Source organism: Zeus faber (assembly GCF_960531495.2).
Source record: "Zeus faber genome assembly, chromosome: 5".
Classification (NCBI taxonomy): domain Eukaryota; kingdom Metazoa; phylum Chordata; class Actinopteri; order Zeiformes; family Zeidae; genus Zeus; species Zeus faber.
This window is the reverse complement of record NC_137192.1, coordinates 12,214,844-12,230,112: the sequence shown is the minus strand read 5'-3', so window position 1 is coordinate 12,230,112 and position 15,269 is coordinate 12,214,844. Positions and strand designations below refer to the sequence as shown.

General features: G+C 43.4%; 1 protein-coding gene across 1 annotated transcript in view; it reads left to right on the top strand.

The window, feature by feature from the left end:
• Positions 1–15,269, top strand: part of slc2a9l2 (solute carrier family 2 member 9, like 2) — a gene marked incomplete at both ends in the record, with an annotated part of 129,885 nt that overhangs the window by 50,188 nt on the left and 64,428 nt on the right. Inside the window, one exon of the mRNA XM_080000966.1 lies at positions 3,849–3,981. Coding sequence (XP_079857092.1) covers positions 3,849–3,981 — 133 coding nt within the window. The remainder of the gene's footprint in view (positions 1–3,848; positions 3,982–15,269) is intronic.

Here is a 15,269-nt window from a genome sequence, read left to right as displayed (position 1 = left end):
TTGAAATAGGTTTTGATTTCAGTAAATATGACCTCCTAATGCTGCAAATTCAACAAATGACCATTTTCAGTTCTTTACAACCTATATAATGTTTTTAAACTCTGTAATCATTTGGAACAGTCCTTTTTGAGTTTTTTATTTTTGAAAAATATACTGTTATCATTGGGAGGTTTGTTCAATAACATTCAAATTATACCCTAATTGTTGATGACTTGAAAATTATACTGACTGTCATTTGCATCGACTATTTAAGAAAATTCAGAGAAAAATACAATTTGCAAAAGAATTTGGAATGCGGTGTAGATAACTGCCCCCGTGAACATCATAGAGAAATATCTTGTCATCAGCCACTTCCTTGCCACTGGTCCCCATCAGCCAAGAGGGGAGGCTCACCAGTAACATTGGGGCTTCTGATGAGTCCAAGTACCTCTTCTCCTGCCTCCCGACCCTGGATGCAGCTGGAGGCCATGGTGTGCTGGAATCACCAGTCCCTGCCACTGTTCGCCTAAGTGGACTCAGGAGCTGACAAGAACTTCCTGGACATTAATCTTGCCACCCAAGCCGGCATCACCAGTGAACCTTTAACGGTTTCACCTGAAAGGAAGAGCTCTCAACGGCATGCTCCTCGCCCATGTCACTCACAGCGCCGAACCACTGCATCTCATCCTTTCTGGCAACAACTGTGAGTACATCCAGTTCCACCGCATCTCTTCCAACCAAGCCCCAGTGGTTCTGGGTTAACATTGGCTAGATACACACAACCTGCACATTGACTGATCTGCCGGCAAAATTGTTAGTTGGAGCTCCAATTGTCATGACTTGTCTACAGTTTTCAGTAAACAGAGTGCTCTCTCTCTTCCTATTCATCGACACTACCTGCCGCATTGTGCTGTCTGTTTAACCTGTCTCGTCTGGAGATAGAGGCCATTGAGAAATACATCCATGATTCCTTGGCCGCTGGAATCATGGGGTCTTTTCGTCACCAAAAAATCCTGCTCTTTTTCGCCCCTCTATCGATTATCGATGTCTAAATGCCATCACTGTGAAGAACAAGTACCCTTTGCTGTTGATCTACTCCGCCTTTGAACCTATCCAGGAGGCCACCATCTTCTCCAAACTGGATCTTATGAACCCCTACCATCACACCATAGTCCGAATAAGGGAGGGGGATGAGTGAGAAACAGCCCTCAATACGCCATTTTGGGTACTTGGTTATGCCGTTCAGCCTAACCAACACCCCTGATGTCTTCTAGGCCCTGGATAATGATGTGCTACGAGACCTCCTCCTCCTGGTCTTTGTCTACCTGGATGACATCTTCTTTTCTCCCGCAACCCGGAGGAGCACGTCATTCACGTCAGACAGGTGCTTCAGAGGCTCCTGGAAAACAAATTCTTCGTCCAAAGCAGACAAGTGCGAGTTCCACATCAGCTCAGTCTCCTTCCTGGGGTTTCATCATTGAGACTGGACAGGTGAAGACAGGCCCTTAAAAAATACAGGCGGTAGCCCAAGCCCTCGCCAGTGAAGCAGCTCCAACAGTTTCTTGGTTCTGCCGACTTCGACCGAGTGGCCGCGCCCCTCGCCCAGTCACATCTTCTGCTGTCCGCTTCTCCTGGACCACCGATTCTGATGTGTTTTTTTCGGAGCTTAAGAGATGGTTCACATCTGCATCTGTCCTCATTCACCCTGACCCCTCACTACAGTTCATTGTTAAGGTCAATGCCTTCAACTCCGGGGTAGGGGTGGTTCTCTCCCAGCGATCAGCCGAGGACCAAAAGCTTCATCCCTGCGACCATCTTTTCAGCCGTTTGTAATCTGCCAAGCAGTATTATGATGTTGGGCTGTTAAACTTGCCCTAGAGGAATGTAGGCACTGGCTTGAAGGAGCCAAACACCTATTTATTGTATGGATGGACCATAAAAACCTGGCCTACATTCAATCTGCAAAACGCCTCAACTCCCGTCAGGCTCGCTAGGCCTTGTTCTTTGATCGCTTTGCTTTTACCCTTACTTACCGCCCAGGCTCCAGGAACCTCAAGCCAGACACCCTCTCTCGGCAGTTTACTGCGTAAGGGACTCACTCCTTCCCAGACACCATCCTTCCGTCCTCCTGTGTGGTCGTGATGGTGACCTGCTACAGTCAGTGGTCAAGAAGGCCCAGCAGACTCAGCCAGATCAAGGTAATGGTCCCATCAACCGTCTCTTTGGGCCTGACTCTGTCTGCTCCCAGGTTTTCCAGTGGGTGCTTTCCTCCCGGTTTTCCTGCCATCTGGGTGCCAGCCACACCCTGTCTCTCTTGAAGTAGTGTTTCTGGTGGCCTGCCATGTGTGCCAACCCCACCTTTGCTGTTGCCGCAAGGTGTAGAGGGATGCCCACTCTGCTCTACTCCGTTCGGCTCTATTCCACTCTGCTGTCTGCAACCGACGCCTTGCTGAATGCAAGACACCTGCCCCCAACTACCAACTAGGTCAGAAGGTGTGGCTGTCCTCTAAGGATCTCCCTATTGTTAGTTTCCCTTTTGTTTCTATTTGTCCCACTTTCCTTTTGTCTCCTGTCGCTCCCTGTATGTTTCTCTGTGTGTATGTTTACATGGGTGTGGCTTCCCATCTACACTCTCCAGGCCACCCGAGTCTGTGTCTTCCACTTGGGACCCACCCGCATTCGTAACACAGACAGACACCAACATGTTTTTTAAAACGTTTTGAGTATTTTGTTTATTAAGTCCACCAGACCCTATCAGACCTTGCTCTCTGGGCAGTCACAGTCCATTAGTAGTGCGACCGCCATAAATGCACATGCCGTATCGTGTGGGTTTTTTCATTTTACCTTCTCTATGTTTCCTGCATTTACTCTGCACAAACCCATGTTTCAATTTGACGTACGGAGCAACCCACACGTAGAACATCGTATCGTGTTGGCCTCAAAGCGCTGCCATCATCTTGTCCTTGGACCGACGCGCCCGTTCTTAAGAGCGCGGCCAGTTCCATGTTTCACTGTGTCACAGCTGTTGAACAAAAGAGGAAAGCACCTCGCTTAATCAGGTCACTTCCCACAGTGGAGACGAAATCCTGGCAAATAGGGTCAGCACTTTCATGTTTGTTGATGCCACATTACCAACCTCATCACATCCAAATGTTGAGAGTGATTTTAAGAACGACAAAATTCAAATGGCCATATATTAGACTATATTTAATTAATCCCCAAGTGTCCTGAGTTATACATGGAAATCAATAGGAGAATGGCAATATGTAATAAAACTCAAAATTGACAATGACAATATATAATAAATCAAAAATTTGAACTAAAGCGCAGAAAAAAATGGCATTGTACAAAAACCTAAACATTCACAAAAAATGGCAATATACAATAAAAAAAACAAAACAGTAAACATCTTTATCCACAATCCTGTGTCTAAAAAAGCAGCTGAAATAAGCTGTAATTTTGACAATACGCCCTCAATTTTCAAAATGAAAAATCTGATGCGACACTCTATATTTAAGCGTAACGCTGTGTCCTCCAGTATATGTGTTGTTCAATCATAATGCATTTCACTGCTGAATCCTCCAGTTCTCCTTTGGCATCAAAGAAAGGAGTATAGTCTGATTTCAGTCTTTTTATTATTTTATTATTCTACTTTTTAAATGCAATTTGCTTTGCTTTTATTCTCACGATCTGATGGCTTTCTTTTAATGTAAAGCACTTTATCGTGTATGAAACGTGCTATACAAATAAAGTTTATTATTATTATTATTATTATTATAAATCACAGGCATGCATGGAGCAGATTGTTTATTGCATAAAATGGCTTATAGTGTCCTATAACTTCCTAACTTTTTGTGATTTGTCTAAAGGAGGACAGGTGGAACTTCCTCTTTGCCTTCCTGGCACTGCCTGCCCTACTGCAGCTCTGTGTTCTGCCTTTTCTGCCTGAGAGTCCTCGCTACCTGCTGATGGAGAGGAGCGATGAGGCCGGAGCAATAAGAGGTACTATTGTAATTAATATATTATTCTTATTACTCTTATTCTTATTATTCTTCTTCTTATTATTTTTATTATTATTATTACACAACTTACCAGGTTATAAAAACGTCACTTTGAATTGTCCTCCAGCTTTATGTCACTCTATGCCCTAATGATCAGATTACTATCCGATCAATTACTATCCAATAATGCTATCGAATATTGGTCAAAATTCTTTCATAATTGAGATTATCTTTCTATTAGGCTTAGGTTCTGCAAAACAAAAGCATCAGACCTAAATATATTAGTATGCGGCGGCGCGATTGGTGTTCAACCAGCCAAAGAGGGCACATGTCACTCCGCTGCTCATCGAGCTCCACTGGTTACCTGTGGCCGCCCGCATCAAGTTCAAGTCTCTTATGCTGGCCTACAGAGTGATTGCTGGGAATGCTCCCGCCTACTTAAATGCTCTTGTAAGAGCACATGTTGCCCCCCCCGGATGCTGCGCTCGTCAAATGAGCGTCGCCTGGCTCTGCCGGCCATACAACCACGGCAATCCAGGCTATTCTCATTTGTAGTTCCACGTTGGTGGAACGAGCTGCCAAAAATGACCAGAGCGGGGACCTCCCTCTCTGTCTTTAAGAAGCACTTGAAGACCCAGCTCTTCAGTGAGTACCTCCTGTCCAAACCTACAACTACTTAGCACCACCTTGCAGTATTTATTGTTACACGAATGTTGTTGTTACACTAATCTCTGTCGCAATGTAGCTTGAATGTTATTCTCCCTTGTAAGTCGCTTTGGATAAAAGCGTCTGCTAAATGACTAAATGTAAATGTAAATGTAAAATTTGTTATTTTAAACTTATTTAGGAATTCCATCAAATGAACATCATTTGATAGGAATACTATCATAGGTGTTCAATGTTATGAGGATAGATTCAAGATTCAAGATTCAAGAGGTTTATTTGTCACATACATATACATACTTCCATACATACACTATATGCAATGAAATGTCAATGGAGTGCGCCCGGTGATTTTGTGCAATATGTTCTAAACCAGGGGTGGGCAATCTTTTTGGCTCAGGGGCCACATTGACTTTAAAAATTTGACAGACGGGCCGGGTTAGCACAAGATGCATACATATCAAACATAAACAGAAAAAAAGCATTACAGTGTTAATACACTTACCTTTTAGTGGGAACAGTGTTGATCACACATTTTTGCCAGTGCATCGAAGTCTGGTGTTAGTTTTGTTGTGGCATTTCTCAGAACAGATCTGAGGTGTTCATCACTCAACTGGGATCTGTGGGGTGCTTTGTTGGTGTTCATCACACTAAAAGTCTGTTCACACACGTACGTAGAGCCAAACAACACCAGCATCCTCTGTGCCATCTTCTGGATGTTTGGAAATTTGGCTGCGCTTAATGAAGCATAAAACTCATCCAGTTTAAGAGCGTTGAACTTCTCCTTTAAGCGGTGTCACATTGGAGATCAATCAGTTCCAACTGCAACTCCTGTGGCGCCGTTTCAGGGTCTTGTGAGAAGGGACATGACACCAGCTGAAGTGACTTGTCAATTTTTCCAAAATCAGAGAACCGAGGCAGAATTCTTCATGCAGGTCATCCAGTGATTTCCTGTATTTTTGCACATGTTGCGGGGCCTCTTTCAACGTAGCCAGTGTGGGGAAATGAGCGAATGACTTGTTTGACATTTGCTTTGAGAGTAAAGCTAACTTGGTTTTGAAGGCTCTAACGTTTGCATGCATTTCATGCACAAACTGGTCTTTCCCTTGTAGCTTCACGTTCAGCTCATTCATGTGTGTCAGTATGTCCACAGCAAAAGCTAAATCACAAATCCAATCTGTGTCACTCAGCTCAGGAAACTTGTCAGCGTTCTCAAGTAGCTCCAAAAATTAGATAATCTCCTGTTTGAGCTCCCACACTCATTGACATACTTTCCCCCAACTTAACCAGTGGACATTAGAATGGTAAAGCAAGTCCCTGTGATCAGTGTAACCTCACCCCGTAAAAAAAAAAAAAAAAAAAAAAGCATGTTATGGAAACGATGAGAAGGCGCCATTCTGGTAAAATGGTGGGGACTCGTCGCCCAATGTTCCAGAAGGAACGGGAGGAACTGAACTGAACTGAACTGAACTGTGATCAGCGTCAGTTTCTTCAAGAAAGTTAATAAACTGACGATGGGGAAGTCCCCTCGCTCGAATAAAGTTAACAAATTTTACAACTGGCCTCACCACGTGGTCAAGCTGCAATATGGATTTACACAGTGTTTCCTGGTGAATTATGCAGTCTAGGAAAATTACCGCCTGCTCAGGGTTTTCCTCTTTCACCCTCTCCTGGATTCTTTTGATCAGTCTGATGTTTTTTCCCGTCAGATTTGGCGATCCATCTGTGGTAATGTTGGCGAGCGTACTCCAAGGTAGCTTGTGCCTCTTGATGACCACTGACACACTGTCATACAAGTCCTCTCCCCGTGTTTTCTCTTTTAGGGATTCCATGGCCAAAAACTCCTCTGTTTTCTTAAAATTGTCATTAATCCCTCTGATAAAAATGAAAAGCTGAGCGGTGTCCTTTATGTCATTACTTATGTCCAGTGCCAAAGAGTATAATGTAAATGACTCCGCTTTTTTGTTTAGCTTGCTAGCTAGTTCTTTGTCAATTAATTCAACAGGGCGAGTCACTGTCCTGCGTGATAAGCAAATTTTTTCAAATTTGTTCTTGCTCTCAGGACACAAGATACCTGCTGTCTCTACCATGCACTCTTTGAGAAACTCCCCTTCAGAGAAAGGCTTGCTGGCTTTTGCTAATTCGAATGCCAGCAAAAAACTTGCCTTCGTGCTTGATTCTTGGATGGCAGTTTGTCGGATAAAGGTGTTTTGCTGAGCCTGCAAGCCAGCTGCCAACCTCTGAGCGGTAGCCGTCCGTTATCCGTTGATTGGTTGCTAGCGTAATTAGCATGCTTGGTAAAAAAGTGAGGGCTGATGTATTTCTTTAAAGCCGCAATCGTTTCTTGGCAAATAAGACATACAGTCTTTGACCAGACCAAGGTAAAAAAAGTATTTAGTTGTCCATTCCTTATTCAACACTCTGCACTCACTGTCGACTTTTCTTTTCTTTGGCCCACTCATTGTTGCAGATGGGTTCAGAGTAGTGGCAGAGTAATAATAGTAGCTCGGGCTCCGCAAAATAAAGTCACTGTGCCTAATGCGCCACCTGGTGAAACGCCAGGCATTACAGGTCAAGGTGAAATTAATGCAGTCATAATTATGAATTCTGTACCAATCTTCGGCGGGCCGGATGTGGCCCGCGGGCTGTAGTTTGCACACCCCTGTTCTAAACTGAACACAATAGCTGCATAATTTCTACCTGAAATTAGGTAGCTACCTAACTAATTGAAACTAACTGATTCCTAAAATGTAAAGCAGTAAGTAAATAGATTCAAGATTCAGTTCAAGATTGAAGAGGTTTATTCGTCACATAAATATACATACTTTCACACATATACTGTATGCAGTGAAATGTCAATGCAACGCACCCGGTGATTACACACAATATGTTCTAGACTGAACACAGTAGCTACCTAAGAATTTCTACTTGACTAACTAACTGATTCCTAAAACCTAATGCAGTAAGTCGAATACTATAGAATAAAATAAAAATATATAGAATAAAATAAAATATAATAAAATAAGAACTCTAGGGTAATGCAGGGTGGGGGTACAAAATAGATAAAGGGAATAGGCTTATGTATATGGGATGGACTTATGTATATGGGATAGGCTATTTATGTATATACAGATATGTGCATTAAAGTGGCATATGGATAAATAGAAGAAAACAACCCAGAACAGTGACACAGTATGCGGTACAGTATGCTACATACAGTACAGAAAGGTAGTGGAGCCTATGTGTGTGGCTCAGTGAGGACCCCTGGTGAGGTCAGCATTGACAGTTCTTATGACGCAGCTGCTGGAACAGTCCGTTGTTGGGGTGATGAGGGTCCTTCATGATCCTGCAGGCTCTGCTACTACACCTCCTGGTGTATAAGTCCTGCAGGGAGGGGAGGATAGTTCCAGTGGTACATTCAGCTGAACGTACCACCCTCTGCTGGCTCGCCTGTCCTGAGCAGTACAGTTCCCAAACCAGGCAACGATGTTGCCTGTCAGGATGCTCTCCACTGCTCCAGAGTAGAAGGACTTGAGGATCCTCACGAGACCCTGAATTTCTTCAGCTGCCTGAGGTGGTAAAGACGCCGTCTCACCTTTCTCACCAGAGTGTCTGTGTGTAAAGTCCATGTCCAGGTCCAAGCTGCTCACCCTTTCGACAAAAGTCCCATTAAACACCAGCGGCGCATGTGTCCTCAGTTGTAATCCTCTCCTAAAGTCCACATTCAGCTCCTTATTTTTGCTGACGTTCAGGAGGAAGCTGGAAGCCACCTCCTCACGGTAGGCCTTCTCATCGCTGTCATTGATCAGGCCCACCACGATGGTGTCATCAGCAAACTTGATGATGGTGTTGGAAATGGACCTGGCCACACACTCATGTGTGTACAGGGAATAGGATAGGATAAGATAGGATATTTCATTTGAATAGTCTTTGGCATGGCAATATTGTAGCGTAAAGGCAATTTCATCAATATGCCTCAAAAGTGTTTTGCGATGGTGTTAATACCTTGCAAGTGTGTGATAAAACTGAAATAAACAAAGATACAAAAAGAACAACAGCCACCTAACCAGGCAGATGTCCAATATGAAACCGTTCAACATTTTACCGAGTTGGTACAGGGAATAAATACCATTTCTTACCATTGCATATAGTTCTGAAACTATTCAATATGAGCCAAGGTATAGAATACAGAATTTAAAACTTGAAAGATGCTATTTTAATGCCGATGAGGTTTCTGACTCCATTGTACTTCTCCTGTCTAGTCAGACCTTTAGTGTATCTGGTTGAGTGTTAAAACTTCATCAGTGGAGGAGGAACTGTGCTAGAAGAAGTAATATGACATTTGATCTCACGCTGGTGAGATTTTGAAGTCTGTACTCAATGTCTTATTACCGGCATCAGGGTTCTCAAATGATTAATATTTAATATTTTATTTATTTTACCTTGGTTTAAAACGAACGTTACAGAATTGTAATCTAATTTTGGTCAGATTTTTTATTTTGTCAAGGCTTTGCATTTCACCTTCTTAGAACTGGAAATTTTGTCAAATGAATAGAATTTCAACCCATTTTTTAATAGAGGAATCGCATTTCGGTTTTTGACTCACGGACTACCAGGGAAGCTGAGGGGAGTTTGGGTCATAACTGCACTGCCTAGAAATATGACTTAGAAACATTTCCTTTTAAAGGGGGATGTGGTTGTGAATTTACACTCATGCATTATTGTAGGAATATAAAAAGTACTATATCATGTTAGCCAAGCAGCTCAACTCTATTAACAAAGGCTGATTTTGGGAATCTGCACACATCCTCAATATGCTCAACCATATTGGTTGAAAATTACCCAATAAAAAAGATTTGAGATTCAATGTCTTCCGATGATAAAACAGTCCTAGTGATAATCCGCGCAGCAAGGCAATATGTGACCCACCACGTACGTTATGGTAATTTGGCGCCTTTCGGAAAAAATATTTTTTGCATCATTTGAAAGTGGAGAATCAGAGCTTCCAAACAAGGTGTCACTTGTGCAAATCAAGCAAATATTTTTAAAGCTATGACTTGTTAATGACAAGGGTGTGGCAACCCGTGTTTCTGAGATAATCAGCTCCAAAGTTTTACCCACACCAGGTTCATTCAGCTAGCTCCCAGAATGCAAATGGTGTTGGCAGACAAACAAAGCCTCATGGCCAATTAACATACTGCTGATGGGCCAATCACGAACAACACACAACTAATTTTGTTTTTAAAAAAGCTTTTATTTGACAGTAAGAATATACATGTTTTATAAAAGTGAAACAATTTTGGAATTTAAAAGTACACAACAAACACAACAAAATGTAGAGTATCAATATTATCAGTCTCAGAAAATTTTCAACTTTTCAAATGATCTCCTTTTTTCAACTTATTTGGCTGCTCCTGGCAATTTTAGAAATGCGCGAGATGGCGGCCTTTGCTGTGGTGGGTGACATATATTCTGGAGCCAGGATATGCGAAGATTGCAGATATATTAACATAATGTAATACAGTTTTAAACAGCTTCTGCCTGTACCTTTTGATTTGCACACACGCCTCAGCGGCTGAGATCTTGAGCTTTATAAATATAATGTTGACGAGAAGAAGTGTCTTTGGCACTTTTCTTGTCTGTAGTTTTATAGTGTCCTTGGGTCAATATGAGCCTTTTGTCGAAACTTGGAGGAGTGCTTAGAAACACCAGCAGTAGGGCCACTTCTCGCTCTAAACCAGGGCTACTCAACTAGCAGCCCGCGGGCTCAATGTGGCCCACGTATTTATGCAGACTGGTCCTTTGGATAAATATGAAGGCTTGCAAACCTACCTATAATACCCATATGTTCAACCAACGACCGTATGATGCTGCAGAAGCAGCATGCATTTAAGAATATTATCTAGAAGTGTATTTGTTAATTTTAAGCATTTTTGTAAATTGATGAAGTTCATATAAAGAATATGTATGGGTTTTGTTCTCGCTTTACTTTGTTACTTTGTTAGTGTAACTACTCTCTCTGGAGGGTAACAGGTTGAAAACCTGGCCCCTCACAGAATCCTGTGGAATAGCCCAGCTCTAGACATGGCATTGGGATTCACAACCTCAGAGTTCCTGTGCTCTTTTTTTAATTTTATATTATATATGACACTACTGAACCCAATCCCTTTGGTTTACTGCCCTAAATGCTAAACCTTTTACCCTGAATCTCATGACAGAAAATACTTAAGTTCTTTTGATAATTCTTCCCATTGTGGAAGAAATATATGTGCAATTCGCTCCTCCTGTGATCTCCCTCTCCCAATCCATTGTCGGCATTTCTCGGAAAACAGATTACATTTTTTTCATACATGCCTTACCAAAATTGTTGATGCACTTTTTTATAATTCCCGGGTGGGGAGTCTTCATGCCGCTTAAATCTGTTTGGTCTCGATAAAAGCCTTTTGTCCTGGCGCGGGCCTCCTTCCCGGGGCCGCCGCCAGGGTTCGAGTAAAAACACGGCACAAGCCAGGCCGGCTTTGTGGGGATAATGTCGCCGCGATAAATCCTGCGGGCATGGAGGACTTCCCACCGTGAGCCTGTAAACATTAATATCACGGAACACCACTGAATTTTGACAGCCGCTGCGTGTCATTATATTAAAGCAGGTTTTCATATTTTCCATCAGCGGGGAGGGACGATGTAAAACTCATCTAGATAGGCAAATGCGGGCGATGATTAACTCTGTCTATTTTTTGATAACAGAGTCTGCAGCAGATATTGATCATATATTATTGTATCGATATTTAAAAAGTTCTCAACAAAACAAAGAAAATACTTTTGTTCCTTGAATTGTGACCAAGTGTCGTATTCCAGGGACAGTTTAACTTCACAGGATTTTGCACCACCAAATGTTTGGTCAACTTGGCCCTTTTGATTCAATGGTAAATCTTCTTCGAGTCCTTTGCAATCTTAGATGTCATTCTGCCAGTATCTGGCGCAGGACACAGCTGATGGAGTTGGTTCAGCCAGGTCCTGGGGGCTGCACTGGGGGGCGTTGTCACATTCCAGCAGGTGGGACATTGTCTGTACTGCTCCACAGCCACACGTGTCTTCTGTGTGGTAGTTCCATATCTTCAACAGTGCTTTGCACCTCCCCTGCTTTACCCGCAGTCTGTTGAGGGTCTTCCAGGTCGGCCATGGGAGGGCGTGTCCGCTGGCGAGGCATTCAGTTGGTGTTATTCCTCTCTCCATCCATTCTTGGGCTCGGGTGTTGAGTTGGTGCCATTCAACACTCCAGATGTTGTAACGTGCCATTTCTTTGGTGGGCTGGAGAGGGGGGACTGTATGCAGGAAACTGGCTCTGGATTTCAGTCTGGATGGGGGCGCTGTATGGCCGTACAGGGGGCGCCTCATGTCAGACTCCTGTGCTCTCCGCTCATCTTTGGCGACGGTGGACCGTCTGATGTGAGTGGGGGCAATGCCAGCTAGTGCATAGAGGCACGGGACTGGCGTTGTCTTTATGCAACCCGTGATGATGTGGCAGGTGTCGTTGAGTGCCATGTCCAGCAGTTTGGTGTGGTGGGAGCGGCTCCAGCTTGAACATGCATACTCAGCTGTGGAGAAGCACAGGGCTAGGGCCGTTGCACGGATGGTTGGTGGATCAGCGCCCCACTTTGAGTTGACCAGTTTGCACAGAATGTTATTGCGGGTGTTGACCATGGTTTTGGTGTTCTGAAGGTGGGTTTTGAAAGAGAGTGTCCTGTCGAGTGTGACTCCAAGGTACACAGGATGGGGATGGTTCAAGAGTTTGTGGCCATCCCATGAGATGTTCAGTTTTTTTCCTGCGTCTCGGTTTTTCAGATGGAAACTGCATAGCTGGGTTTTTGATGGGTTGGGTTTCAAGTGGTTATTATTGTAGTAGGTGGACATCTCTTGGAGGGCACTTTCCAGGATGGGTTTGATTTTATGGAGCTCTCTTGTTGGGTGGTGATGCAGAGGTCATCAGCATAGATGAAGCGGCGGCATTGTGGGGGGAGTGGTTGGTCGTTGGTGTAGATGTTGAAGAGGAGAGGGGCCAGTACACTGCCTTGTGGTAGGCCGTTCTTTTGGGCTTTCCATTTGCTCTTCTTCTCGTTTAGTTGAACGAACAAGGAGGAGTTGAGGAGTGTTGAGGAGACTTTTAATGACTTGGCAGAGGTCGAGGTCGCCAGTCATGTCCAAAAGTTTCCTGCTCATGGCGCGGTGCTGGACAGTGTCATAGGCAGCGGTGAGTTCTATGAAAGCTGCTCCGGTGAGTTTGCACTCAAAACCATGCTCAATGTGTTGGGTGAGGTTCAGTAGCTGCCCAGCACAGGAGCAGCCAGGACGGAAACCAGCTTTACACAAGTGAGACCGAAACACCCCGGTGCTGGTCTTTAACTGTCTGTTTACGGAAGTTACGTAGGTGCGTGATGCGAAGGGTTTTTCTTCTCCGCGGTTTCACAACAGTGGCAAGCAAAACTCGCCATCTTGAGCATTTCTAAAATCGCCAGGAGCAGCCAAATAAGTTGAAAAAACCTTTCTTGAAGAATTATTCGAGTTTTCCAGATTCGTGTTCCTTCGTGTTTTTTTTTTATCTCTCAACGTATTTTCAAAACTGAGTTTGATTTTTAAATAAAGAAAAATGTTAAACCGTGGAAACGCAGTTCACTTACCGAGACGCTAAACAACGCTAAACAACACCAATCGATGGTTTCCCTTAAAGCGACCGTCCAGGTGAAGATCATTCATCCATATTCCATGTGATATGAAGTCCCAAAGTGAAACTGTTTTGATAGAATTCAACCTTTAAACCGTACTACTTTTACACACGCATGCAGCGCATGTTTCGATCTCACTTGTCTGTGAAAACTTTCTGGTGGGTGGCGGAAGCTGTGAATCATATTTCAGACCTTAATCTGACCAGTGCGATAGATCCAAGTCAGTGTTAGCAGCGCGTACTGGACTTTATTTTCCGCGATGATAGTCAGTTCTCCGACGGCGACGCGGAGAACGACAGCGCTGCTGAATCTGATATTACTCCAGACTTGGAGAACATGTGACGATGAAACTGAATCTTTTCAAGAACCACCGAAGGAGACCGACGATACGTCCGTTTGTTGTTACAACGGAAGAAATTGATGACGTGATGAAGTCCATTGAGGCTGGTGACAGACTTTCAGATTTCAGATTTTCTGAGACTAATAATATTGATAGACTCTACATTTTGCTGTTGTTCGTACTTTCAAACTCCAAAATAATTCCACTTTTATAGAACATGTATATTTTTACTGTTACATAAAAGCTTTTTTTAGAAACAATATTCATTGTGTGTTGTTGATGCTGTTCGTGATTGGCCCATTCAGCAGTATATTAAGTAGCCATGAGGCTTTGTTTGTCCGCCAACCCCATTTACATTCTGGGAGCTGGCTGAATGAACCTGGTGTGGGTAAAACTTTGGAGGTGATTATCTCAGAAACATGGTTTGCCACATCCTTGTCATTAACAAGTCATAGTTTTAAAAATATGATGCGGAAAAAAGTTATTTAATTTGACATTTTTAACAACATTTTTTATAATAACATAACCAATTACAGCCACAGCCTTGTGCTGGCTATGTTCAGACTGCAGGTACTTAGTGATCAGCTTTGATAGCTTGTCAAATTAATTTTCTTTTGTTTAAAAAATAAGGCTGTTTTACAAACAATTTGGAAACTTGAAATTACCCATACCATATTAACTGTGTGCATTTTATGCAAAGAGAAATCTTGTCAAGGAGCATCGTCATTCTGAATGGTCTCAACCACTTCTTGTTTGGCGGGCCATTCCACTCTGAAATTTTCATTTATTTTTCAAGTAGCTGACTGATCCGTTGCTTTGTATGCTCTTTGTGTTGGATACATGCTTTGCAGCAGGGCTGCTGGACTAGTAGGTCTCCACTAGGTTTTCCAGTTGGGCAATGCTGAATAGAAGAGCTAAGTTGAGTGTCAGTATTGGATCTGGTCGATGGCTCACCTCACTCACCTCACACACCATGGCTTTCCTCAAGCATGACTTACCTTAAAAGGGACCTATTATGCTTTTTTCTTATTTTCTGTCATATATCGAGTATAATGTTACAATGTTGGATGTTCATATCAGACCTGGCCATAGTGTCAATGTGCCCATTTTCGCTACCACGGGCCACCCAAGTGGCGTGTTCAGGGACCTCCGATACAGAGACACAGAAGACAGGGTTGTAGACACACCAGTTTATTATAGAGAGAAGGCTAGTTGGAATTAGCCCAGGAGCAGATGGAGGTGTGTCAAGACATGGGCTCCTCTCCTGAGTGTGTGCGGGGATGCAGGTTTTACCTGCTGCTTGTTAGACCAACCAACGAGCAACAGGTATGCAGCCACTCTGATCCTGGGTCCTCCATTTATCTAGATCCAGGTCAGGTTTGGCTGCTCAAACCACAACATTCCCCATCACAGTCAAATAATGAGCTCAACTTATGACAAAGTAATCACTGTGAGCAAAACGCTCAGGCTTCTGACCGCTCTCAACGCTTGGTTTTCAAAGGTTCTCTGCACAAGCTGACGTCAGCTCGTCACAGATTTTTTTAAATGGTCGTCTGCGCCATCCGA